Source organism: Balaenoptera ricei, chromosome 15, assembly GCF_028023285.1.
Source record: "Balaenoptera ricei isolate mBalRic1 chromosome 15, mBalRic1.hap2, whole genome shotgun sequence".
Classification (NCBI taxonomy): Eukaryota; Metazoa; Chordata; class Mammalia; order Artiodactyla; family Balaenopteridae; genus Balaenoptera; species Balaenoptera ricei.
In genome coordinates, this window is record NC_082653.1 from 84,835,450 (window position 1) to 84,863,172 (window position 27,723).

The 27,723-nt window shown below is 45.6% G+C and overlaps 1 protein-coding gene across 1 annotated transcript; it reads left to right on the top strand.

Moving 5' to 3' along the window:
* Positions 1-248: 248 nt before the first annotated feature.
* Positions 249-27,475, top strand: RAC1 (Rac family small GTPase 1). The gene is made up of 8 exons (XM_059898723.1): positions 249-348; positions 802-2,035; positions 7,320-7,581; positions 16,514-16,585; positions 19,042-19,159; positions 24,682-24,744; positions 25,493-25,652; positions 25,846-27,475. Exons 2-8 carry the CDS (start codon positions 868-870, stop codon positions 25,974-25,976), a joined length of 1,974 nt encoding a protein of 657 aa, XP_059754706.1. The 5' UTR covers positions 249-348; positions 802-867; the 3' UTR covers positions 25,977-27,475.
* The last annotated feature ends 248 nt before the right edge of the window (positions 27,476-27,723 follow it).

The following is a 27,723-nucleotide window of genomic DNA, read 5'->3' on the forward strand; positions in this document are numbered from 1 at the left end:
TTGTTTACCGGTCTTTCTGGAACCCCTCCTGAAAAAGCGCTTGTTAAATGGAAAGATCCCATGACTAACCTTTGGCATGGACCAGACCCTGTTTTAGTATGGGGCCGAGGCCATGTTTGTGTTTTCCCTAGGGAGGCAGACTCTCCGCGGTGGCTCCCGGAGCGCTTGGTTCGACATTATCATGCCATCACCAATAAACACCCTGACTCAAAGAATGCGTCGCCTGAGGCTCTCGCAATCGACCACAGCACACCCCAACCGGTTCCCCCGGCGGACGAGAAGAATGCGGCGACGGAGTAGGAGACAACTTGTCAGGGAGGCGAGGGGAGATCGAAATCAAATTACTTGGTATCAATTGCAATATTTAGTATTTCAAGCACGTAGGATTATGGAGGAGAGTGCTCATCCTCGCTCTCCTCTTACCTTTTTTTTTTAGCCATGATAGCTGTATTGGCAGCCCCACCTATAGAGGCTAAATCTTATTGGGCTTATGTACCCGATCCTCCTTTATTACAACCTGTTACATGGTCTGAAGCTGACCTTCCAATTTTCTATAATGATTCTACTTTTGGAAGAGTGCTAGGAAATTTGCCTATTACTAATACTTCTGTTAATTACTCTAATTGGTTTAATACTCCCCCTGTTTGTTTAAGTCCTATGAGTACCAATTCTGGTTGTGTTAAGGCTGTTGCTTTAGAACATGCTATTTCTTACCAAACCACTGTAAATTCTCAATTTTTTACTCATTTACGTAAAAATTATAAAGCTGTGGGATCTAATATTTGTCTTCCTTGCAAACAGACTGTTCCTAGACGAGAAGATTTATCCACCTTTGTATTTTGGTATAAGGATAACGTTCCCATTCACATGAATGCTAGAGTAACTAAGCTTGCTTCTAATACTTCGTTGGATCATTCTCTATGCATATATCGCTTGAGGATTGAAGATACTGGACATTATTTGTGTATTGAAACTACCATAGGTAATCAAGGGACGTTATTAGCTGGACATCAAATTACGGTCGTAAAGACTGTCACAGGACTACAATTTCCTGCTTTTATGGCTTCTGAATTCCCGCAGTTTGATTTTCCTGTTTGTAATGATACATGGACTAAAGCCTCTGTCTGGTGTACTTTAGATTATGATAATGGCACCATACTAGTTTCTTCTGTCCCCGTTAATAATAACAGCCTTGTTTTTTACAAGCAATGGGAATTCTGGAAACTTGCCTTATCCTTTTCTTATAGACCGGTGATTACTTGCGTCGCTCCTCCTTATGCTTTATTGATTGGAGATTTAATTGTAGAAAACACTATGAATCCTATAGGTTATAATATTACTTGTGTTAATTGTATCTTTAGTAGTTGTGTTTTGCCCGTTAAAGGATCTACATCTGTTATGATTATGAAGCAACCTTCTTATGTAATGTTACCTGTTAATTTGTCTGAACCATGGTATCATAACACTGGCATGCAAGCCTGGCTGGAATTGACTGAAGCATTAAAACGACCAAAGAGATTTATAGGTGTTCTAATATGTGCAATCCTAGCCTTAGCAGCTTTAACTGCTACTGCGGCCACTGCTGGGATTGCTCTTTCACAAACTATTCACCAGGCTCATTATGTTAATCAGTTATCTAAAAATACTAGTGTAGCATTAGCCCTACAAAGTCATATTGATACCCAACTAAAAACGGAAGTAGATGAATTAAAAAATGTTCTAATAGGAATAGGGGATCAAGTTATGGCTTTAAAATTAAAAATGCGTTTGATTTGTCATGCCAAATATACCTGGATTTGTGTAACTCAACATTTATATAATGATTCACAATGGGATTGGGAAAAAGTAAAAATGCATATATTAAGTGTATGGACTGATGGACACATTAGCCTTGATATTCAAAAGTTAAATGCCGAAATACGAGCTATTCAAGAGGCCCACCTGGACGAAGATGGACCCCAGAATTTGATTCAAGGATTATTAGATCAACTACAAGGGCTAAATCCGATACAATGGATTCATGGAGGGCTCTCAGGCCTGATATCAATTGGTGTACTACTTTTATTGGTGATCGGTTTATTACCTTGTATTGTTAGATTTGTAATGGGGCGCTTCGCTGTCTTGCGTCAGGATGTTCATGGCTTAAAACTAAATTATCAAGCTTTAAAAAATAATAAAAAAGGGGGAAATGTGGTGGCCCCCAAGCTGTAAGCTTATTCAGCTTTCTGCTTTCCGGAGAACTGCTTGTCTCTTTCTTGGTATGCACTCCTGACGCTGCGGTATTGAGCGTAAAAAAGGAAAATGGCTTGCGGCCAGTTTCGTTCCAGGTGCCTGCTCTGGATCTAAGAGCCCCTGGTTGTTCCCCAGAAGAAGGACGTGCTGCCCTGAGGGGGAAGTCTGTATCTCCAAAGAACGGCCCATAAGGCATGCTGACGCATAGATAGTGATGCATAGATAGTGATGCATAGATAGTGATGCATAGATAGTGATGCATAGATAGTGGCGCATAGATAATGGCGCATAGATAATGGCACATAGATAGTGGCGACAGAATTATGTGGAAATACAAGGTTTGCTGATTTGTTGTCTGGTATTCATTCCGTACTAAACCTATATATACATTCATGCTCTTTGAATAAACTAGCCTTGCAACCATCAGTTGTCTTGGCCCTTCTGACCCCATACTGGTGCTTTTCAGTTCCTTACCCCTCACCACCAGGAACTTCTAGCTTTCTGCAGCCGGTCTGCGGCAAGTTTTAAATTAAGTTTTAAACTAACTCAGTTTTCATTTAAAGCTGATTTTCATATGTGGCGTGTACATTAACTTTATTATTTTATATATATTATTCTTTTATATTCCTGGTCAAACTTCTCATACGATGGAATTTCACTTTATCAATCTAGAGAAATAATGATCTCAATGTGGTCAAGTCACATGTTTGCTCAAAAACTCCTGTCTTATCAGAATAAAGTCCACACCCAGTCTGTAACTCAGCCTGCAGTTACCTCCAGGATTCTAGACCTGCAGCAGCACAAGTGTCTCTGTGTCAGGACTGAAGACGGCCGTGGGCCTCTAAATTCCTGGACTTTGTTCTTTCCGTGGAAAACTCTTTTCTTCTTCTTTTTTGTTTTTAATTTTAAAAAATTATTTATTTATTTATTTACTTTTGGCTGCTTTGGGTCTTCGTTGCTGCACGCGGGCTTTCTCTAGCTGCGGCGAGCGGGGGCTACTCTTCGTCGCGTTGCACGGGCTTCTCGTTGTGGTGGCTTCTCTTGTTGCAGAGCATGAGCTCTAGGCGCGCAGGCTTCAGTAGTTGCAGCACGTGGGCTCAGCTGTTGTGGCTCATGGGCTCTAGAGCACAGTCTCGGTAGTTGCGGCTCACGAGCTTAGTTGCTCCACGGCATGTGGGATCTTCCTGGACCAGGGCTCGAATCCGTGTCCCCTACATTGGCAGGCGGATTCTTAACCAATGAGCCACCAGGGAAGTCCAACTCTTTTCTTCCTATTCCATCAAGACCCATTCTACCCAGACCATCTTTCAACTCTCATCTCATTAGCGTAACTATAGTTTTTTGCCTCCTGATAAGCACCATATTGTACCCCACTTCTGTAAGCGAGCAGGACCCTATGAGGCTTTCCCAGAATAGACCCCCCCACCCATGTCCTCTGCCGCCTTTTGTCTGTAGAAAAACTTTAGTCAAAGAATAAATTTAATCAGAGAAGCGAGAAAATGCAGAAAGAAAGGAAAACAGTCAAACAACACAAAATAATAATACTTTAGCCATTAAACAAAGTCAAGGACCTTTAGTTCCTCCTCAAGGGCTGTAGACACTGTTCTGAGCCATGTCCTTTGAGCTGTTTTGCAGAGACTGAAACCCCCAGCAGGTGGAAGAAGTTAACTGCATGCTGCCCACAAGCACGTAGACCCCAGACCAGTTGGAACCAAAAGGCTGACGACGCTGAGTCCCCGTTACCTCACCACCAACCAATCAGAAGAATGTCCGTGAGCTGACCACGCCCTGTTCCTTGAACACTGTTAAGACTCCTCACCACCCCCTCCCGGGAAGGACACACAGTCTTGAGGGCATTATCCTGCTGTGGGCCCTTGTGCCTGGCAAAGCAATAAGAGCTACTCTTTTCCACTTCACCTAAGACTGTGTCTCCATGTTTCTATTAGGCTGAGTTTCAGCAACACTTCAGCACTGAGCACAGAAGGCCTGAAATCCTGGCAACTGTGTCCTTGTCTGGTTCATTTCCTATCAGTCCATTATGCAACAACAGCACTGAAATATTTGTTCAGTTAAATTGTTGACTTGAGGCCCCACCCTTTTACTTGCTGCTGGTCTAAAGATAGGAAGGTAATTACACTTAGTTGAGGTTTTTCATAGATTCGCTAGACATTTCTATCAGCGAAGGGACCACAGTTGCTCTACAGTCCTTGAAATCTCAACTCCTCTTTAAGGGGGATCTGTTTTTTTTTTTTTTTTTTTGAACAACAGAAATTTATTTTCTCAAAAGTCTAGAGAAACTATGACTAGAAGTCCAAGATCAAGGTGTCAACAAGTTTGGCTTCTGCGGCCTCTCTCCTTGGGTTGCAGATGGCTACCACCTCACTGTGACCTCACGTGGTCTCCCCTCAGTCTATGTGTTGACTGTGTCCTAATCTCCTCTTCTTAAAAGGACACCAGTCATGTTAGATTAGGGCCCACCTATACGACCTCATTTTACCTTAATTACACCTTTAAAAATCCTATCTTGAAATACTCACATGCTGAGGCACTGAGGGTTAGAAATTCAACATACGAATCTGGGAGAGACACAGTTCAGCCCGTGACACCCCTCTTCCTTGGACTAATATTATCTCCTCCTAACCAGCGTCTCCACACCTCCAATACCTTCTAGGGGGAGTTTTTTTTTTTTTTTGAGCAGAGAAAGGTTTATTGCAGGGTCAAGCAAAGAGAACGGGCAGTGGCTCATGGTCACAAACCCCGAACTCCCTGATGGTTTTGGGGGAAAAGTTTTTATAGGCAAAATTTGGGGTGAGGGCTGCAGGGTGCGTGGCCTTCCTCTGATTGGTTGGCTGTGAGGTAACAGGGCAGTGCTCCAGGAATCTTGTGCTCAGCCTGAAGTTGCCATCCTCCACCTGGCTGGGGGCCTTAGTTCCCAGCCAAGTTGTCAAAGACTTGCCGCACTCAGTCTTAATTTGGATGTCCGGTGGTCGTCTGGGTGGATCTTCTCTAGTCCAAAGAGATAGAGCGATAGGATAATGAGAAAGATCGAGAGGAGAAAAGCCTTGGCCTCCGCGGGCTCCTTCACGGCCAGAGAACTTGTCTCTGCCAGATCTTGCAGGCAGTGTCGGTCACCATCTAAGGGCCTCCTTGAATCTACACAGCTCAGGAGAAGTCCCAACCACCCTTCAGAGGGGAAGCCGTAGCCCAATAGGCGGATCGAGATTATGCCCTTTGAGTTCCCACGTTGGGCACCAGAAAAGACGTTGCAGGAAAGAGAGTGCGGCGCGAGAGGATGGTCACGTCCCAGGTCTCAGGCGAGTCCCTGGGGCGGCCGCCAAGTGTGGGTTCTTGGCTTTGTGCAGGAAAGAATTCAAGAGCGAGCCACAGTAAAGTGAAGGAAGGTTTATTCAGGGAGATACACACTCCACACACAGTGTGTGGGCCATCTCGGAAGGTGAGAGAGGCCTTCAAGGGGGATCTGAATGAACAAAGAAGAGATGCCCTTTGCTCTGGAAACGTTTATTTTGAAATAATTGCAAGACAAAAATGCTTAAAATAAAATTGTATAGAAAAAATTTTCAGAAAAATTGTTATAATATTGTTATATTGTTATATTGTTGTAATACTGAACAACTGAATGAGTTACAGGAAGAGAAGACCTACAAGATGAAAATATTATTGGAAATAACTCCTCTGGACGATCCACTCTTAAACAGGGTAAGGGGAGTGTGAGCTGGTTATCACCTTGCAGACGGGCATGGCAGCAACATGTATCAAAGCTTTAAAAAACATTCACCACTTTTAACCCAGTAACTCCATTTTGGGGGAATGCAGTCTAAAGAAATAAAGCTACAAAGATTCTTGTACATACATGTTCATCCCAGCATTCTTTCTCAAATAGGGAAATATTGGCTGTCTGATAATAGAGAAATTGGTTAAATTAAGGCACATGCGCATAATGGAATGAAAAGTAAGCAGTCATGAAAAATGTTCTAACAATGATTCAGCATGATTTCCCGATTTTGTTTAAAAACATGTTCATTATATACACACAGATATAACTAGGAGGAGATATACCAAAATATTCTCACGTTAATGGTCTGCTAAGAGGACATTATCTCCAGAACTTGGTGCAAATCAGTAGGACATAGTAAACACTCAACACATTAAAAATAATTAAGGGGACTTCCCTGGTGGCGCAGTGGTTAAGAATCCGCCTGCCAATGCAGGGGACAGGGGTTCGATCCCTGGTCCAGGAAGATCCCACATCCCACGGAGCAACTAAGCCCATGTGCCACAACTACTGAGCCTGCACTCTAGAGCCGGCAAGCCACAACTACTGAGCCCGCGAGCCAAAACTACTGAGGCTGCGCTCTAGAGCCCGCGAGCCACAACTGCTGAAGCCCACGTGCCTAGAGCCCGTGCTCCGCAACAAGAGAAGCCACCGCAATGAGAAGCCAGCGCACCGCAACGAAGAGTAGCCCCTGCTCACCGCAACTAGAGAAAGCCCGCGTGCAGCAACGAAGACCCAACGCAGCCAAAAATAAATTAATTTTAAAAATAAAAATAATTAAGAATAACTAGAAAATGCATATGCAAAGGAGGAAAGTTCAACCTATTTTTGTCTTAATGAACATTAGTTATCTCTGATTAATGGTACCGTGTATGGTCTTTTCTTTATAGTTCTAGGTTGCGAATTTTCTAGAAGGGCCTTGTCATAACCTAAGTTATGGGGATCACAAAGAACAGATGTCCACCCCTTGGGCGGCCCCCGACAGGAGTTGGCCGCGGGCGCGGGTAGCCGGCACCTGGAAGCCGGGGCCCCCCCTCGAGGCCGACCTGGGCGGGCGGGGCGGGGCCGGGACCGCGGCCGGAGCGCACAAAGATGGCTGGCGGCCCGCCCCGCGCCCGGCTCCCGGAGGCCGGAGCCGAGCGTTCCCGAGCGTTCCCGAGCGTTCCCGAGCGCTCCCGAGCGTCCCCGAAGCCTAGAGGAACCCCGGGAGCCGCGCGGGCGGGAGCGGCCCCGCCCCGGAGCCTGGGAGCGGCGGCGGCGGCGCCGGGGCGGGGGAGGGGAGGCCGGATGTGAGTGGAGCGGCCATTTCCTGTTTCTCTGCAGTTTTCCCCAGCTTTGGGTGGTGGCTGCTGCTGGGCTCCGGCTTCCCATCGGCGGAGGGCAAGGCGGCGTGGACAGCGGCCCCGGCACCCCGCGCCCCGCCGCCCGCAGCCGCGCGCCCGCCCGCCCGCCGCGCCCCGAGCTCTCCGCTCCTCGCCTCAGCGCCCGGCCGCCGCCGCCGCGGCCCAGAGAGCGGCCCAGATGCAGGCCATCAAGTGTGTGGTGGTGGGAGACGGGTGAGTGCGCGGGCCGGCCCGGGGGTCAGGGGCCGGGGGCCGGGGTTAGGGGCCTGGCGGGCGGGCGGCCGCCGCGGGCTGGCGTGGGGCCTGGCCGGGCCTCTCCCGGGCGGGGGGCGTGGGCCGCCACCCTCCCCGGGACCGGGCAGCGCGGGCCTGGTTTCGGCTTTTTTTTTTGGTGGGGGGGGAGGAGGGAGGGGTCGGCGATCGACGGCCGGAGGGAAAGTGAACTCCACCCTCCCGCTTTCTCCGCGGCCCGCTGACCGCCCGGCAGAACTCGCCTCGGGCCGCCACCCTCCCTCGTTTGCCTGTAGTTGGGGTGGGTTTAGGGAGTTGCCTTTCTTAAAAAAGGACCCCCTCTTGATTTTTCCATTAACCTCTCGAGTTTCATTGAGACCTTTCTTGGGTCCCGGCGGTCCCAGCTCGGTCGTAGGGGAGGAATATGTGCACGGGCTGGTTGGGGGTGGATCCTAAACTGATTCGCCAGGGGGTGCCTTCCGCTTGTACTTAAGCCACTTTTCTGGTTTTTTAAGGGACACTCTGTTTGCTATTAAGGTGGGGAAACTTTTAGGATTTCTAGCTGCGAGGAGCTGGGTGTGCTTAAGACGGTTCCTTTCTCGGAACGTGGTGTGGTCATACATTAAAAAAAAAAAAGGAAAGAAAGAAAAGAAGAAGAAAAAGCTGGCCTTCGCTTCATGCGTTAAGGTTTGGGATGTAGCAGAACAGCCTCGCTGAGCCGGGCCGCCCTGTGACTCAAGGCAGTTCTTTTCACTACTGTCTGTGGTGGTTCCCGGCCCTAAAGGAAGATTTGTCTTTGGCAGTTTTTTCCTTCCCTGGAAACAAGAATCTCAGTGTAATCCGAGCAAAATCCTGCATCTCAGCGTGGCTCGAGTACAGGAGCGTTAACAAGGAAGCTCCAAGAATTACTACCAGTTGCAGCAAAGTCAGAATGCAACTGGTACCTATTGGAGTCTTGTAAAGTCGAACGAAAAGTTCTGGCATCCCTGTACCCTAAACTTGTTATAAGGGCTGGTTTGCTTTTATGCCTCTCGATGAATTTATGAGTTCTCGGTTTCTTTAGATCATTGTAAATTAGACATTTGACTTGTTTCTATAACTAATTCAGATCCATGAAGGACAATCAGACAACTGATTTTTTTTAAAAGATGCCCTCTGTATGATTTGTCAGGCTCACAAATGTGAAAGATTATTGACACTTCATAGTTCTGTCTATATAATTAAAAATTGTAAGTTTCTATTTAGGAATATGTATAGTAGTTTTGTGGTTTTTTTAACCCTTTAAAAGAAAGCTTTAATTCGGGGGAAAATGTTCAGTTAATTGGTTTAACAGTGAAATCACTAAATTCATTTAAATGAAGTTTTGATCCTTTTGCTACTGAATTAACTGAGCGTATGTCACTGTCTTAGGAACATTTTAAATTATCTGAATTTCCTTTAAAAATTAAGAATGCGGAATCAGTAATACATACTAGTTTTCTTTAAGTCACATTGCTGATAATCCATTATCTAATCCTAGAATGTAATATTCTTATTTGAAAAATTTAAAAACATAAGCACAGCAGACATATTCAGTTTACTTAATTATACTTACAGACTATGGACCTCTACTGTTTGCCTTGGCTTGTTTATCTAGTCAAATACTTGTTGAATGCCTACTGTGGGATCTGGATCCTTCCTTCATATCCCCACCTCGCCACTTATGGGGAAACGCTGAGCGTATCACTCATCCCCCAAGAGAGGTGCCTCAAGGGGAGATTGTGAGGATTAAACAAGATGCTGGATATTAAGTGCCGCACAGGTGCCTGGCCCCTACTGAGTGCTTAGTGAGTGCCAGCTGCCAGTATTTTTATTATTATTGCTGTTTTTATTACTCTGAGGCACTGCTAGGCTCTGTGGAAGGAGTGTTAGGCGTAAAACACGGTGACCTGGAGTTTTCTGTCAGTTTTTTAGTACTGTATTTGACATTGATGTTGACATTAGAAGTGAAATGTACCTTTACGAAAAAAATTGAGCTGTATTACTTTAAATCAGGACTAACATGTAGCAGACAAGGCTTAAGTGAAAAATCTAGATATATACTTTTTCCATCAAAAATTTTTTTTGCTTTTATCTGAATAAACTATATTCCTGGTGGGAATGTTTTATTAAAAAATTGTTAAAGCTGTAAGTGCGGGTCTAAATTTTGTGGCGTGAAAGTTGCTTAATGTTGTGGAATTTCAGGCAGTTAGGGGCAGTTTAAGCAGGGAAGGCAAACTGGTTGAGATTCCACAAATTGGAGGCTTCCTTATTTTAAAAATATTCTTGGGAATTCTGGTTAAAGGCTCTGTCATAACTATTATAATTAGCACCAATTAGCCTATATTCTTATTCTTCTTCTTTTTTTAGAAATTAGCTTCTGCCTCTGACATTGGTTTTTTTTTTAATTAATTAATTAATTTTTGGCTGCATTGGGTCTTCGTTGCCATGCACGGGCTTTCTCTAGTTGCAGCGCGCGGGGGCTACTCTTCGTTGCGGTGCCCGGGCTTCTCATTAAGGTGGCTTCTCTTGTTGCGGAGCACGGGCTCTAGGCGCGCGACCTTCAGTAGTTGCAGCACGCGGGCTCAGTAGTTGTGGCTTGCCGGCTCTAGAGTGCGGGCTCAGTAGTTGTGGCGCACGGGCTTAGCTGCTCCGAGGCATGCGGGATCTTCCCGGACCAGGGCTCGAACCCGTGCCCTCTGCAGTGGAAGCGCAGAGTCCTAACGACTGGACCGCCAGGGAGGTCCTGAACAGCCACTTTTAACTGTGCGTTGTTTCGGCTTTGCTTGACTGGGAGGCTGGGGGTGAGTGACTTGAGCCCCCGCCCCCCGTTTCACTCCAGGTGGCGCTAGTGGTCTCTCCAGCCCAGTGTCCGATTTAGACATTGCTGTCCAGGAATTTTTTTAGTTGAGCATGATAAATGCCTTCCATGATGTCATCTTGATAGGAATGTACACCAGCTCCTGCCTACTTCCACTGAACAAGCAGTAATGGCGTGATCCATGAGTTTAAGTTTCTGCATTGCCTTCCAAATTTATGCTTAGTATTTGAATCTGATCTTGGTTGGTAAAATTCTGTGTAATGTGTTTTTTGTTGTTGTTGTTGTTTTAATTTCAGGTGATAATTCCAGCTAAAAGTTTGTGGTTGGGTTCAGTGAAGGAGTATCAGGAGTCCATTTTTATAAACCTTAAAGCCGCCCTTTATAATCTGTCTTTTGCATTAATCAGTTAATATCTTCGTACTTCCTACTTTTTCACCTCTGTATCATCAGGTAGCTCTAACTTAGAATTGTAGTCTTCCTAGAGAGGAGATGTTTTACCAGGGATCCTGCTACCAGGGCAGTTACCACATGTCACCAGACGGAATTTTTTCTTGCAGCATCTTAATGTGAAAAATGTCAAACATGGAAAAGTTGGAAGAATTGTGCAGTGAACACTCATATACCCACCACCTAGATTCTGTAATCAACAGTTTGCTCTATTTGCTTTATCACATGGGAACATGTTCCCATTTGGGGGCAGTAGTTTAAGAGGATATGATACAGAAGTTGATTTTGGAAGGAGAATGGGGGTGACACACAGATATAAATTCTTGGTTTTGAACTCTGCATCTTTAGCTGACCCATATAATCAGCTATCCCAGGGTTAGGCTTGGTGGTTCTAGAAGGACAGTCTGGAGTAACGGCTGCTTCAGATTTGAACTCTATCGTAGGTGGCATCTTCAGCCTTGAGTGTTCTAGTAACTTCAGTGTTGAGAATCTGAACTTTTTGAAGCCTCCAATGCTGATAATGACTGGCTTTCTGTAAGTTGGTTGGAATGTCCCCTGTTGGTGGCAGAACATCAGAATTTCAGTTAGGATTTTGTGTTTTTGTAGCACTGAATTGCTCTATTAATCCATAAATTTTCTGAACTTACTCTCTGCGTAGTTATACATTTACTGAAGGCCTGGTGTCTTCAGTAAATGTATAACTGAAGTCCCCAAAACCCATTTCTTGGCATAAATTGAGGACTTTCATTCAGGGTCTTTCATTAATGCAATAAGTGTAAATATATATTTGATACTTATAATTCACATTCCACTACATTCTATTAATTTGTTCTTAAGATCCTAGGTACTTTTAGGGGTTAGGGGAGGGGGAATTAGAAGGGAGTCAGAAGGAACAAAATTCCAGTTATAAATAAGTACTAGGGATGTAATGTACAACATGATAAAGGTAATTAACACTGCTGTATGTTATAGATGAAAGTTGTTAAGAGAATAAATCCTAAGAGTTCTCATCACAAGGAAAAAAATTTTTTTTCTATTTCTTTAATGTTGTACCTTTAAGAGATGATAGATGTTCACTAAACCTATTGTGGTAATCATTTCATGATGTATATAAGTTGAATCATTGTTAAACGCCTTAAACTTATATAGTGCTGTATGTAAAATATACTGCAATAAAACTGGGGAAAAAAAGATCTAGGTACTTTTAGACAGCAATACAGGCTCCTTATTTTGGTTTACAGTAGTCATTGGAGAAATCTGGTTTTTCTGTCCTACTAAGATCAATTTATCTTTTTTATTTTTTTTAAGGCAATGCAGAATCTTCTTCTTTTTGAGTTTCCTGGATCCCTTACTTTTTTCTTTTCTTTCTTTTTTTTTTTTGTCTGCTCCGGGTGGTGTGTGGCATCTTATTAGTTGCCCCATCAGGGCTCGAACCCATGCTCCCTGCAGTGGAAGCACAGAGTCTTAACCCCTGGACCGCCAGGGAAGTCAATCCTTTACTTTTTAAAAAAAATTTATTTTATTTTTGGCTGCATTGGGTCTTCGTTGCTGTGCACGCGGTCTTTTCTCTGGTTGCGGCGAGCTGGGGCTACTCTTCGTTGCTGCGCGAGGGCTTCTCATTGCAGTGGCTTCTTGTTGCAGAGCAAGGGCTCTAGGCACATGGGCTTCAGTAGTTGTGGCACATGGGCTCAGTAGTTGTGGCTCACAGGCTTTATTGCTCCGCGGCATGTGAGATCTTCCTGCACCGGGGCTCGAACCCGTGTCCCCTGCGTTGTCAGGCACATTCTTAACTGCTGCACCACCAGGGAAGCCCCATCCCTTACTTTTTTAACGTGAGGAAATTGCCAGTGTTTCTAGATTGATCGATTTTTATGTGCTTTTAAGTTTTGGTTTATAGGTTTCAGGAAGTAACACTGAAGTTTACCGAAAATTTTTTAAGGAAAGGTTTTCCTTGAGGTTCTCCTAATGGAAAAATAAAGGACATAGCAGGAACATAATTTACCGGCTTTGGTCTTGATTATTTCTACAAGATAGAGCAGAAGCACAGATAGGTTAAAAAAATGTGCTCAATTGCCATTAGATTAAAATGTTGTGTGATGACTCACTGTCACTTAAAACTTAAATAAATATTTTCTATCTACATTGTCAACTTTGTAACCCGTAAAAGAGCTAGTAACAGTTGCGATTATTTATCACAAATAAGATACTTCTTAAGTAAAAAAAAAAAAAGTGTTCATGTGAATGTTCTTCTAGTAGACTCATGTTCACTTTCTAGACTTGCAGCATCTTTCAAAGATTAAAAAGAGACCGAGCCGAGTAGTTAAATATATAAAATTGGAAATTCCAAAGCAAATAGTAACTTCCAGAAATTATGCAGCAGCATCAGTCAAGACTGACCAAATAACTGCTTCCATTCTTTCTGTGGGGAAAAGCTGTGACTTTGTCTGAGCCGATGTTGACTTTGGCCTCTACCATTTATTTATGGAATGTGTTTAAAAGTGGTGAGTAAATACACTAATGGGAGGTAAATAACCTTTGCTTTTTATCTGTTTTTATCTGTTTTTTAAAATTAAGTAAACATTTAAATCAAAGGTTGGACATGTACTTATTTAAAAAGTCAGAATTTTATACTTTACTTATTTTCTTATAGAATACAGCTTTTTAGCAAATGATGATTGGTAATAAAATTTCATTTATTATTAGGTGATGCCAGTAGAATTCTTTACAGTTAAACCTTTCAAAAGATGAAGCCTCAGCTGAAGGTGGAGTTTCAGGAAAAGAAATTTTGGAGCATTTAAAACACGGTTGCTGGTATTTATAGTGATGACTTTGTTCCTCATACATACAGGAGAGACTTAGGACAGGGTCTTGAAGTGAAACTGATATTTTAACATAACAGTTAAAACTTTTAGAGCTTCTTATCTTTGACATTAAGAGGCAATAACTATTAACATTTTTACACAGCAACATTTGTAATTTTGCAAAGAGATTCACTTATCATGGCCTTAGAGTCCACTCTCTTCCTCAGCTACCACATCCAGCCCCTTGCCAAGCCACGCTTGTTCTTCCCCACGTCTCGGTAGCTCTTGGAGTGGCCCACTTCTCTGCACCCTGAAACCCCCTCCACGGTCCAGGCCACCAGGGCTGGTTCCTGGAACACAGTGGCAGCTGCTTCCTTGTTTTCAGCCTCCAGTTTCAGCTTCTTTTGTCCTCTTTCCACACTGTCATCAGAGGCTTCTTCTAAAAATGCAAATCTAATGGTTTCTCGGCAACTAAAATCCTCTGTTACTTCCCAAGTAGGATCAAGTTCCAGGCCCTTAACGAGAAGAGAGGACAACTTCTTCAGATTTCCCTCTGCCACTTCCCCCTTCTTTCTTCGTCCTTCAGTTTTACTGGGCTTCTTGTAGTCTGGGCCTCCCCATGTGCTGTTGCGTTTGCCTAGAATGTTCCTCCTTGCTGTGTCCCCACTCATCAGTCTCAATGACATTGCTGCCTCTTCTGCCCCCAAGACTAGGTTAGATCCCTTTGCTGTAAATTTCCAGAGCATCTTTAGTAACACTTACCACACCTATAATTTTATGTAATGACTGCATTTTTCATTTTTTAGTTTAATAACTGCATAAGTTCCATGAGATCTTGTTCATTGCAGTATCTTTAGCACCTAGTGTACTTCTGGCATAGCACCCAATTTGCTGGTATAGATTGAAATTGCATTAATGCTCACAATAGTTTGGTGATGGAGTTAGTAGTTTTGCATCCATCTTATAATTGAGAAAACTGAGGCATAAGGAAGTTGAAACTTAAACGGTTCCAGCCAGTAAGTGGTAGAGTTGGCTATGGGTCGCACATCCGGGACAATGACTTCAGATATCTCAGACTCCTACTCATTCAGGTTTTTTTTTTTTTTAAACATTCTAAGCTTTTAACAAAATGTATGGCTATTGAGTCATTTCTGTTTAGAAGGCCTTTAGGAGTTGGACGCTAGCTCCTGATGATGTCATGTTTGACTATGAGGTCTTTGGGGTGAGGGAGTTCCAGCTTTTGTTAAACCTTGATAATGTTTTGAGTGCAGCAAGTATTGGCAAGACCGCCTGGGCCTGTAATCTGCTCTTGTTGAGAGGTTTTTGCTAAGAGTGCAAGGAAAATAGAAAAGCACTTAACTTCTTTATGGTGAGTCCTAATTTATAGTAGTAGTTGAGATTGAACAACAAAATCTTTCGACTCAGAACTCCAGTGTATCTCGTGACCTTGGTGAGCCAACAGGGGACAGCAGGGAGATGGGCCCATGTAAGGAGCATTTATTTGGTGAGCTCTTGGGAGGCCAGGGACTCTGAGAAGCCCCTGAAGCCACCCTGTGAATGTTGTCAAATTTGGAGAACGTGTGTTGGCTACTGGTGCAGTGATCGTCTTAATAATTTTTAGGTGATATCCCCTTGAAAAAATTTTCAGGTGGTTGGGAGACTTTCATCACCGCCCTGGCACACTGTGTCTGCTTCCAGTTGTGCGGGAGGCCCTCCTGTCTCGGGAGTATTTCTACACTCTTCTCTGTTACTTCTCCTCTTTGCAGCTGTCTGGGAAGTTTACTCCAGCGTCCCTGAGCCATTAATTAATATGTCTGGGGCGTAATGTGTTAGCTGCTCTAAAAGTTTATGGGGGATGTGAGGATGTGGCAAGGTGGCACGTGAATGCAGATGAATTAAAGTGAGAGCAGTTGTGTGTGGTGGTTGGTGACTAAGCACTCTCCTTAGAGAACAGTTGTCACTGATGGCCAGAGGGAAGGCTTTAGGAAGGTGGTGGGATTTGAGCTGCCACTCGGAGGCAGCAAAATATATTACTTAGCAACAAAATGGAAGCTGGAGAGGAAAGCTATGTTTGCATATTAGTATTCATCAAAATAATTTGAGAATAGATTTGCAGATTCTTGGATGAAAGCCTTCTAGAGATCTTCACAGAAGAGACTTTCAGTTTAAAAATACTTTTCCCGGGGACATCCCTCATGGTGCAGTGGTTAAGAATCCACCTGCCAATGCAGGGGACACGGGTTCGATCCCTGGTCTGGGAAGATCCCACATGCTGCGGAGCAACTAAGCCCGTGCGCCACAGCTACTGAGGCTGCGCTCTAGAGCCTGCGAGCCACAGCTACTGAGCCTGTATGCCACAACAACTGAAGCCCACACGCCTGGAGCCCGTGCTCCGCAACAAGAGAAGTCACCAAAATGCTCGTGCACTGCAACGAAGAGTAGCCCCCACTCGCCGCAACTAGAGAAAGGCCGTGCGCAGCAACGAAGACCCGACACCGCCATCAATCAGTCAATCAATTTAAAATACTGTTCCTGTTCCACATTGTGCTTATTAACAAGTATTTCTTGACTACTAGTGCTAATACCTAAAGCCAAAACAGTGTGTGAAGCCTCTGGACTCTGCCTTTCTGAGTAGTTCTAGTTTGTTTACTTTAAATTTCAGGATAAAACTATGTGTAGTGTTAAATAAAAGGTTATAGAAACTGTTTACGCTAAGTACTTGATGTGTACTTCTTGATTTTTCTATAAGTAATTTTCACTGAATAATGAAATCTAAGACTGCATTCATGTTGAATAAGCAACTTACACCATTTTTTTCTCTCTTTAGAGCTGTAGGTAAAACTTGCCTCCTGATCAGTTACACGACCAATGCCTTTCCTGGAGAGTATATCCCCACTGTGTAAGTATCTTGAGTTAAACTGGAAATTAACTTGTCTGTGATATGTTGCTTTGGATTCTGTTGACCTTTGTTCTGCTCTGCCATTCTTAATCCTTATGCAAACAGATGTGATTAATTTTCCTCTCAATCACTGAGGTCTCATTATAAGGTATTTGGACTTTTAAAAAATACTTAATCTAATGTAAAGTTTCTGCACAGTGATGAAGCACCCAGCTTTCCTAATTGGTTTTTAGATATTCAGGAAGTGAAGGTTAAACCAACTGTGAAGTACAGAGACTGGATAATATAAGAGTTTCGGATAAGTTTGGCTTTCTGGGCTCTTTGTGTGAAGGGTCAAGGAACTGGAACAAAATACTACATTATGGTTTAATTGGCCTTTTGTGGCGAGTAATCCAACGGTTACATGTCACTGTTGAGTTATTGGGCTTTGGAATTGAAACCAGGGTGTGTGTGCGTGGTGGAGTGTAGAGTGGGGGGACGGATGGGAGGACGGAATCAGCTACTGAGCTGCTTGTTCCCTGTTGGCAGCAGAACCGGGCGGGGGTGGAAGAGTGCTTTTCTGAAGATGGGGTTACCTGAGAGCCTTGTCACGCACCGCCCTGCGGCCGGGAGCTCTGTCCTCATGGCTGCGGTGCTGGTGGAGAGGAAACGCCTCACTTCCCACTGTGCTCACCCCCTCAGACACAACAGGTACATCTCGGTGTCCTGTGTGTGTTTTAATCTAAGTGGGATCACACTGTCCTGAATTTATGGTGGGGACTTTCTTAATCTCCACATGTAGCTAGAGCTAAATCATTAACAGCTGTTACTGACTGAAGTGCTGTAGCGGACTTAACCACTGGTCACTTGGCATTGCGAACAGGGCTGGCTCAACGTCATTGCACGTGTCTTTGTGCACATGTGATGGATAATTAGAGGAACTGTGGCAAAGCAAAGGAACGGACACTTTACTCTGTGATAGATGCTACACAGCTGCTGTCCCGAAGGCTGTCACTTTGAGCAGCTGCGACGGAAACACCCCCTTCACACATACTGTGGTTAACATGAGTTGAAAAAAGTGACCTCATCATTTGCATTTCTGGTCACCGGTGAGGTTAAAATCTTTTGAATGTTTACTGTCTGTGTATACTAGTCTTCTGTGAATTGCCTTTTGAAATCCCTTGCTTGTTTTTCCACTGAAAATTCTTCTTACTGATGGAACTTGTATATATGAGAAATATTTATCCCTCTGTCTCTCATTTGTCTTTGAACTTTGTTATGGTGTCCTCTGCTTTTTTATGTAAACATGCCATTCTGCCTTTTCCCTGAGTTTAATGTCTTATTAAAAATGTTCTGTAGGATTTTTGTAGGTGAAGTTTTTATTTTTCATTCATTTAGAGTTTATTTTTTGGTATGGTATGAGGCAGGAGCCTGATTCTTCTTCACAGGTTGGAAAAAAAAAAAGTCCCAGTACTGTTTTGAATAATCTATCATCTTCCCGCTGAAGCAGAAATACAGCATATGAGACCTTTTCTTTATGAAAGCTGGTTTGGTCATTAACTTTTATAAATCACAGTGGAACTTACTCAGACCATGACTTTGCTGTCACAGTGTAGTAAGATCCTAAGTTTTAGTCTTAAGTATGCAAAAATTAATTCTGGAATTCTATTTTAAAGACTGATGTGTTGTATTCTGCTTGGCACTTGCCCTGGTTTACCTTGTGATGCCAGATTTTAATGAGCTACTCCATGGTACTCGCCGTAATTTTTTAATGTCAACCTTATTTTCCCTCTGTCAGCGTGTAGGCCTTCTAGGCTTCCTCCTCTTATAGTTAAACTAATTTGTGTGTAGCAGCCTCAAATTAATTTAAATACCTGTGTGAACTCACTTTGAAAACGTTACACAATAGCTTCTCAGATCCAGTTTGCTTTGCGTTACCCTGCACTTTGGTCGCAGGGTGGATGACCAGGGCTCAGCTTGTGTGTGTGTGGGGGGGTGTTCTGGAAACAGTGCCAGTGCAGCCGCCCTGGCGTGCCCTCTGAGAATGACTCACACGCGGACATGGAAAAGTCAACACGTGGGGTTTGAAAGAGGGATTAATTTTATACTTTATTTCTTCCTGGGGAGAAAAACCTTAATGTTTTCTTTATTAAAGGCAAGCAGGTCTTTATTGCTGACAGCGACTTGTTTTGGTTAAATTTAGTAGCTTGTTCCTGTTTCTCGGGTGTTTTTCTCAAGTGCCTCCTTTGTTTCCCTTACGCTCCAGTTCCCGTTTTCCCTCTGCTTCTCAGCTCTCGGGAGGCCTCGCCGTGCACCTGCAGGCGGGGCTGGGCATCTGCTGGCCTGGCCGCCTCTGGGCCTGCCTCGGCCTCCTCAGCTCTCTGCGCCTGCAACCCCAGCCTGGGCACCACTCAGCTCTCAGGTCTGTGCCTTGTGCTGCACGGCTAGAGACTAACCATTTTCACTCTGTCCCACAGCTTTGACAACTATTCTGCCAATGTTATGGTGGATGGAAAACCGGTGAATCTGGGCTTGTGGGATACGGCTGGACAAGAAGATTATGACCGATTGCGCCCCCTCTCCTATCCGCAGACGGTAAGGAGCACGACTGATGTGTAGTTTGTCCTTCGCAATTCCTGATTATTTAATTAATTCATATCACCTCTGGATTTGCTTATATTGCCGTCTTCTGGGTATATCGAGTAATAATAACGTTAAATTAGTTCAAGAGTGAATATCCGCCTAGATGCAAACCAGGGTTTTGTTTGTTTTTATTTTTTGAGCATTACCAGTTATTAACTATGGCGCTGTGCGTTTTACATTCTTCCGTGTAGTTAGGACAGCCGTGTGAAATAGGTACTGTTTTGTTTTGGCTAAATAGTTTTAAGAGCAATTAGTTTCCAGATTAGTTTGCTTTGTGACAGTTTTGTACCACAGAATCAAATTAAGCAGTGAAGATTAAGGTTTCTTTAGATCAAGTTAGTAACTAATCTTACAGGTTTAATACTGTTTTTCTATAAAATACATGTTCGTTTTTTGCAGCTTTAGTACCTAAATCTTCTCAATGGAGATTGAGGTTTTAGCTTTATAAACATGTGTCCACTGTGTCCAGTCAGAAAACTGTTAGATTGGGTTTGCTTGCGTATCTGCTAGTAGCTTGTCTCGTTACCAGAGCTAATTATACGGAGCTGTAGCTGGTGGAGACATGGTCAGAAGCCACTTTTCTCTCAATAAGCAGTTATCTTACTTGTATCATTTGCTTCTTGTAACATGTCTGTTCTTTGTTTTAAAAGTGCTTTTTAAAACAGCTCTGGAGAGTTAGTGACTAACTGGCCAGGGCAGTTTGCACAGAGGCAGCTGAGCGAATTCCTTGGGTTCAAATTCTGCCCTCCCTTCCTCGCCGTGTGACCGGGCAGGTTTCTTCACCTCTAGTTCTGCCCTGTTTCCTCGCAGGGCTGGATGAGGAGAGATGTAGAGCGTAGAGCACGCAGAACAGCCCCGGGCGAGTCGCTGCTGTTGGGACTCCTGCTCGTGTTTGTGTAGCTGTGCTGGTAGACGTGGGGAGGCCCTCGGTTCCGAGCTGCATCCAGAGGAGAGGAAGATGCCGGACCTGCTCGCAGCGAGCCAGGCAGCCAGAGGGGTTGGGGTCAGGGAAACATCCCGGAGAAGGCAGGCCTCTGCCCTTGCACTGATTTAATTATCACTGTGTTCTGGGGGGGAGTGTGAGTGAAGAGTTAATTAGTCCTAGTCTACCCAAATCTTGTTTTTTGTTTTTGAAATACGGCTTTTTCCAAGCAAAACTTACTGTCTTTTCCATTTGCTTTCTGCTAGAGGAATTGCCAAGTTTCTTTCTTTCTTTCTTTTTTTGGTCCGCGGCATACGGGATCTTAGTTCCCCGACCAGGGGTTGAACCCACACCCCCTGCATTGCAAGTGTGGAGTCTTAACCACTGGACTGCCAGGGAAGTCCAAGCACAGTTTCTTTGAGCTGTGGATTTTTGCTGATTGTCCTTTAGCTGAATTCTGAGAAGAGTGCTAAACAAAGACCAAAACCATAAAATGGGAGGCTTGAATTGGCTGGCTTCGCAGTTAATCTCCAGGTAAAAGTTAACTGTGATTACGTATTAAAAATCAGCCCATAGTCACCAAATGGTTTGAATTCTTCAGTATTTTTCAGTAGAATAGTTTAGGAAACTGTTCTATCCCCAGTGGGTGCTTGCTGAGTCCAGGTTTCAAAGGCATCTGCATTGAGTGGTAGAGTAGGAGTCCCCAGTCAACTGGATACATCTGGGAGGGCGGCGTGTCACTACTGAGAAATGAGAACCATCTGCTGTGACTCGGGGGGTCCAGGGCAGGGTGCGGCTTCTTCCTCTGAGGCGGTCACTCGCAGTAAGTCCAAGGTGACTTGGCAGGATCCGCACTTTGCATGCTGAAGAACACCTAGATAAGTGACACATTGAATCAGGCTGTAGTGTGTGAGGCCTGAAATTCAAGTGGGTGTTGTCCTTTCGGGGCCAGGACTTGAACTTTTCACATCCCATCTGGGGAAGGCAGTGGACCTGCACCGCGGTGTGTAACCCACCCCTCGCCAGCTTAGGAGCAGAGAGGGGCGGGCACCCAACTAGCAGTTAAAGCTGTGCCTGCTTGGACTCCTTTGGAGACGAGAGGGTTATCTTGGCTACTGAAGGTCGCCCCGAGTGCTGAGATGCTGGGGCCTGGAGGGTCTCCTTCCTGGGCCATGCTGTCCTGCCAGGAGGAGCAGACCCTGGAAGTGACAGGCTGGCACCTGGATTTCTTCTTGGCAAAGAGAAACCTCTGAACTTTGTACTAAATGAAACCCGGTCTCTGGTTTGCAGGCCTGTTTCTGTGGCTCATCCATGACTTTGCCCTGACCCACTCCTGAAGGGCCAGCTGGATGATTTCATACCAAGATCTCCCCACTCTCTAGGTCTTCGTGACCTACAAAGAGACATGTGTTTCCTGTGGTCATTTAATCCTGGCATCCTCTGTGTAGCTGAGTTAAAACTGTTTAAACCATTAGTTTCCACTTGGTTCTCCAAAAGGTGGTGGGCACGGGGTCATCATTCGGAGCGGTGAGGTCCAGCCCCCTCATTCTCCTGGGAGAGGCTGGTCCGTTTGCAGGCGGCTCCACTGGCAGGCGGGCGGGCGGGTGGGCCGGAGCGCCAAGGGCTGCTGTCATTTTGGGGCCTGTGAGGGAGATCGGGCTGCGGCACGGGAGTCGAGGTCGGTGGAGGCCCAGGGGCGTCCGGTGTGGGGAGGGCAGGCTGCCACAGAGGGAGAGTAGCTTTCAAACCCAAAGGGAGATGGGCCTGAGACCCAAGACAGCAGCTCAGGAGGAATGACGCCGCTCCAGGGCACGGGAGTGACCCTGTGAGGAGGGCTGGGGGCAGAAGGACAGCGCGAACACCGTGTGGGGCGTCAGGTCGGAGAGCAGAGGTGGAAGGGACCGGGCGCTTGACGTTAGTCGTCAGAAGCGCCAGAGGCATTTTCTTCAAGCCGCGTTTGGGCTGGGGCAGAAGGAAGAGGAAGGAACAGGCAGGCGGTGTCACGTTAACGTAGGACGGAAAGCAGGTTTCTTCTCCATCAGAAAGATGTTCTGAAAGATGGAAAAGGGTAGAACAGACGTGGTTAAAGGCTGTTTTGAAGCTGAGTTTTTGTGGCCGATCCCCATGAGTCCCTGTATCACAACGAAGCTTTGGCATCACTTCAAGGTCTTGGGAGGACCAGGCTTCGAAAATAACCCATAGATTAAATCAGGGTAGTTAGAGAAACTTCAACATTCGCTGCAAATTGTAAATCGGAGAAGCTTGAGTAAGGTGAAATTAAAATAGTTGTCTCGCCTGTCTTTCTCTTGATTCTAGAATTCCAGGTTCTCTGTTGCTGAAGAGCAAGTCTTCAGTTCTTACTGGAACAGAGGAGTGAATTGAAAGCACAGCGATACAGGCTGGAAGTGCGGTCACTTCTGGGCGGCCCTGCATGCACACGGGGGGCGGGGGCAGCGCTGTCCGTTCAGTAAGCGGGTCCCTGGGTCTGAGCCGCGCCCCCGTGAGGCCACAGCCCTCACGCCCGGCCGCCTTCCTGGACAGCGTCTCGGCCGAGAGGCCTGCTGTGCGGACGGCCGTGTCTCCTCTTGGCTCCAGCTGGGCTCCTGTCTGAGAACTTGGCCGGAGAGCTTTGAGAGGTGTGTCGTTGCTGATGGATGCCCTCGCTGAGGGTGGGACACCCCTCTGGCACGTCCTTGCTGAGCGGAAGCCATGGGCTTCATGCTGGGGAAGGAACCTCCCTGTGCCACCACAGGTTGAAGGCGTGCCTCGGTCTCCCCCGTCTCTGACCTTCACAGGGTGACGGAGCGATTCAGCAGCGCCTGGCGTTATAGACCTGCTAGGTCATCATCTGCTTTTAGATCCCTTGGGAGGGTTGAGACAAAATTCAGATGAAGAATAGGTAACTGGTTATATTGATTTTTCTTCTCACCTTTTACTAAACTCAAACAAAGTTCTCATGCATTACTAGGTTGGAGAAACGTATGGTAAGGATATACCCTCCAGGGGCAAAGACAAGCCGATTGCCGTATGTAAAACTTTCAGTCGACTTCAGTTTCAAGCTTTATCTGTTCTCTCATTTCACTTAGTTTTCCTAGGATTTCCTATTGAGCCTCACGTTCCTTGAGTGTTTTATATTTAACGCACTCAAGGTTGGGGTTTTGCCTGACAGTTTGCCTACTGGCTTGAATCAGAGCAGTGTGTGAACTGCTTTCCTCCCCCTCCCAGGGGACAGGAGCGGCTGTCGTGAAAGGGCCCCTGTCCAGGCTGGTTGGGGAAGGAGTGCGGGGCTCTACCCTGCAGCTCACGTGGCCCAAGTGCTTGGCGGGAGCGGGACTAACCACGCTGCGGGCGCTCCTTCCTCCCGCTTTGGTGTCCGGTGCAGGGCCTGTCGGGCGAGGCTGCACGGCGCTGGTGAGCTAACCCACCCCTGCTTTGAGATGTTGTGATCAGCCCAGGTGCCGAGATGCTGTGGTGATTCTTGGACAAGCTTGTGCGTGTGCTAGCATTTTCAGTGTCATTTACGAAAAGCTATTGTGTGGGACGTTTCTTCCTTTTCAGGTACAAGATAGCAGCTGGATGATCGAAAGTGTTAACTTGGGAATTGTTTGCATTTCACAGAGTAGCCTAATTGCCTTTTTCCAGGAAAGTGTTTCATAAATCTAGCATTTTAGAAACTCTCAGGCATTTTTTAATATGGGTAAATATTTAAATTCCCCTTTTTCTTTTTTGGCCACGCCTCGTGGCATGCGGGATCTTCGTTCCCTGGACCAGGGATCAGACCTTTCCCACCCTGCAGTGGAAGCGTGGAGTCCTAACCACTGGACTGCCAGGGAAGTCCCAAATTTCACTTTTTACACAGTACGGTGCAAGTTTTCCGGAGGCCCTGCTTGGGTCTGAGAAGCTCTGACAGCTGGCAAGACGCCACTTACATACCAGATCGTCCTCCCTCCCAGAGGGACGTGCCTGTTTAGTGAATTCTTGAGACCCGGCTTTGTGCCTGGGACTATGACGGCAGTTCTTTAAGAAGCAGTTTAATTGGAACCCAGTGACCATCTAAAAATGTTTGTACTTAAGATTGTGATGGGAGTGTAATGAAAAGCATACCATTTGAGGATAACAGTTTTTAATTTGAATCTGCTTTTGATGGACGAAAACCAAGTTTTATAGAAATATTGCCATAGGACCTGACACTCATTCTTGTCCCCGTGTAGTGACAGAGCATTAAGTTAGTACCCAGTGGGAGTTGGGAAGGATGGAAAAGAGGCCTCCCAGGGGTCTAAATTTGATGTCTCTCTGTAGCCTCGAGTAACTTCTAGCATATTTCGTCCTCCACTCCCCTTCTCACTGGTAACTGGTGCTTCACGTGCTGGTTCTGGTCTGGGAGCGTCTGACCACACTGCAGGGGTGTCGGGGAGAAGGCTTGCGCCACGGTTGCTGGTGCACAGCGCATGCCCTGGTCCCATGCTTCCCTCCCAGCAGCACTCAGGAAGCAAAGTGCATTCCTCACCGTAAGACCATTTTCTGAACACCTCCCTGTGTTTTCTTTTCATAGGATGTATTCTTGATTTGCTTTTCTCTTGTGAGTCCTGCATCATTTGAAAATGTTCGTGCAAAGGTAAGTGGGATTTTTTAGGAAAATATTTTGTTACATAATGTCACTCTCAGGAAGAAACATTAAAAAATAAAATACCATTTACTGATAGAAACTTTCAGTTATTTAAGTTGATTTTAGTAATTCTACTACTTAGGTAATTTTTTTACATAAGTAATCAGTTTTTTAGGTACATGACTTGAGTATGCAGAGTTCTAAAGTCTCAAGGTCTGATTCAGAAGTGCCGTGTTCCTGGTTAAAATAATGAAGCACTTCGGAGTTGGTCTAATAAAAATAATGACCATACTTTCTACTCTGGCATCTTTCATGAACGTAGTGAAAATGATGGGTGAGAGGCCGGCCCTTCAGTTGGGATCGGGGACGTGTCTGGTGGGGGTAATGGCGGTAGAGCTGAGACCTGGGTCCAGATAGTTTTATTCTCATCCTTGAATACGTAAGGGATTTTGAGATGACCTAAGAACCTGGCCTGTTTTGCCAAAAACAAAGTAGTTTGCGGGGGGCGGGAGGGTGGGGGTCCTCCCTCCTCTCTCCTCTCTCACAGACCAGTAGAGCTGTCAGTAGGGGCGTGAGTCCCAGGCTCCAGGCGGCTGGGCGCACCCCGCAGCCGGTCGGTGGTCCTGGAGGGTGTGAGCTAGGCGAGGGGACGCGGAGACCAAGTGGGTGGTTGCCGCAGTTGGGCCCCTGTGTGGATACAGTTCAGGCGAGGGCGGTTCCCAAGGAGAGGCTGACTGCCTCCTCTGCTGGTGCCTAGTGGTACCCCGAAGTGCGACACCACTGTCCCAACACTCCTATCATCCTGGTGGGGACGAAACTTGATCTGAGGGATGATAAAGACACGATTGAGAAACTGAAGGAGAAGAAGCTGACGCCCATCACCTACCCGCAGGGCTTGGCCATGGCCAAGGAGATCGGTATGGAACCCCCATTGTCATGTCTGCTTTGCCCACGTTTTTATTTTCGTGATGGAGGCTGCAGTCCCGCCTGGGGAAGTGGACTCGGGGTCTGGCTTGCCTTTCGGGACCCCGCAGAGCAGGGCCCTCGGTGCCGTGTCAGGGTGGGGGGCGCCCCCGTTCTGATCTGAGGGTGAGGCTGTGTTTCCCACAGGTGCCGTCAAATACCTGGAGTGCTCGGCGCTCACGCAGCGAGGTCTCAAGACGGTGTTTGATGAAGCTATCCGGGCGGTTCTCTGCCCGCCCCCCGTCAAGAAGAGGAAGAGAAAATGCCTGCTGTTGTGAATGTCCGGGCCCCCCCACCGCCTGTCCCGTCCCCCAGGACCCTTTGTACGCTTTGCTCAAACGGTGGAGCCTTCGCACTCAATGCCAAGTTTTTGTTACAGATCAGTTTTTCCATAAAACCGTTTTGAACCAATCAGTAATTTCTAGGTTTTGTTTGTTTAAAGTGTAAGAGTTCAAACTTTCACATTCTATTAAAGTTTAGCCCTAAAATGACAAGCTTCCTTAAAGCCTTATTTTTCAAAGCCCCTATTCTTGCTCAGATTAAGAGTTGCCAAAATACCTTGTGAACTAAGTTGCATTGTTGGGCTAAGAACACTAAGCACTAAACTGTTCAAAGACCTTTGTCTGGAAGAGACTAGCTGCTGAGGCAGGAGATGCAGACGCTCGCTAATGAGTTTCAGACGAAGAGCAGTACAGCCTCCTTCCTGAAACGTTGCCATTTAATGCATCCTGATTGGCCAGCCCACGTTCCCTACCTAACACTGTACATCATAACGAACGAGTGTAACAGCTCAGCTCTTTGGATCAATCTTTTTGGTTTCGTAGTGAGATTTTTAAAACAAATTAGTGTATTAGGTTTTGTGAGATTTGGAACAGAGCTCTTACTCCCGTGCTCCCTCCCATGAAGCGTTCTGCTCTGGCCGTGGGTGCGCCGGGTGGCGTGTGTGGAACCCTTGTGATCCGAGGATGAAGACAGTATTTTAACAAAATATGGAGATTAATTTACACTACATTGTATACGTAATAATTAAACTATTAAAAGTGTCACGGGTAAACGTTTTAAAAGGTTAATTTCTGTCAAATGCAGTAGATGATGAAGAAAGGTCGGTATTATCAGTAAGTGTTTTCTTAAGCTTTTCCTTTTCCTTAAACGTGCCCATCCCTCCTGAAAGTGGGCATTTAATCCATCTTTGACCTCATCATTTTCATAGTTGCTAACTTAGTAAGTGCTTTTCTTATAGAACCCCTTCTTAATGAGCAATATGCCTCCTTGTATTATAAAATCGTTCTGAATATGCATTAGAAAAATTTTTTTGTAGATTAGTAAAAGTGCATTCCTGTTTTCATGTTACCTTATCCAAAGCTAGTAAGTGCTTTCCTTGGTTTTCTAGTAACTAGGTGTAAAAATCCTATGTTGCAGCTTTACAGTTTTTAAAATACTTAGATATTCTTAAACTGTAAACCCTGCCGGATGACCGACCCTGCACCTGGACTAACAACACTGCCTCCTCTTGCCTCACAGCGTGCACACGCTTCCTGTCCTTGCCCTAACGATGTCCCTTGGGGTCTGTGAGGTTCTGTCAACCCTGTGCTCGTGCTAACGAAGTTCTGTACAACTTACCCACTGGCAAGAATACGAGCTTGGACCTTTCAACCACTAGAACAAAATTTTTTAAATTGACAGTTGCAGAATTGTGGAGTGTTTTTACATTGATCTTTTGCTAATGCGATTAGCAGTATGTTTTGCATGTATGACTTAATAAATCCTTGAATCATGATTGGTAATACTGGACTTCTTGAGAGCTTGGGGAACCACCTGCTGGGGTATGCGTTTGTTTGCCTCCCTGTAAAACCCTGGGTCGTTGGATGTTCATTTCCAACGCATGTTTTCGTGGTGGGGGGGACAGGGAGCGGTCCCTCTACGGGGAGAAGATGGAGGAGCCAGCAAACAGAGGGGGAGTTGAGTGACGTTCGGTTTGAGACCTGGCGAATGTTGGCGAGACTCATGTGATGTCCACGCAGGGAC

Coding starts and splice junctions, on each gene's coding strand:
- RAC1 (XM_059898723.1), top strand. CDS start 868: ATGAATGCTAGAGTAACTAAGCTTGCTTCTAATACTTCGTTGGATCAT. Junction 19,160..24,681: donor CCCTCTCCTATCCGCAGACG/GTAAGGAGCACG, acceptor TTCTTTTCATAG/GATGTATTCTTGATTTGCTT. Junction 25,653..25,845: donor GGCCATGGCCAAGGAGATCG/GTATGGAACCCC, acceptor TGTTTCCCACAG/GTGCCGTCAAATACCTGGAG.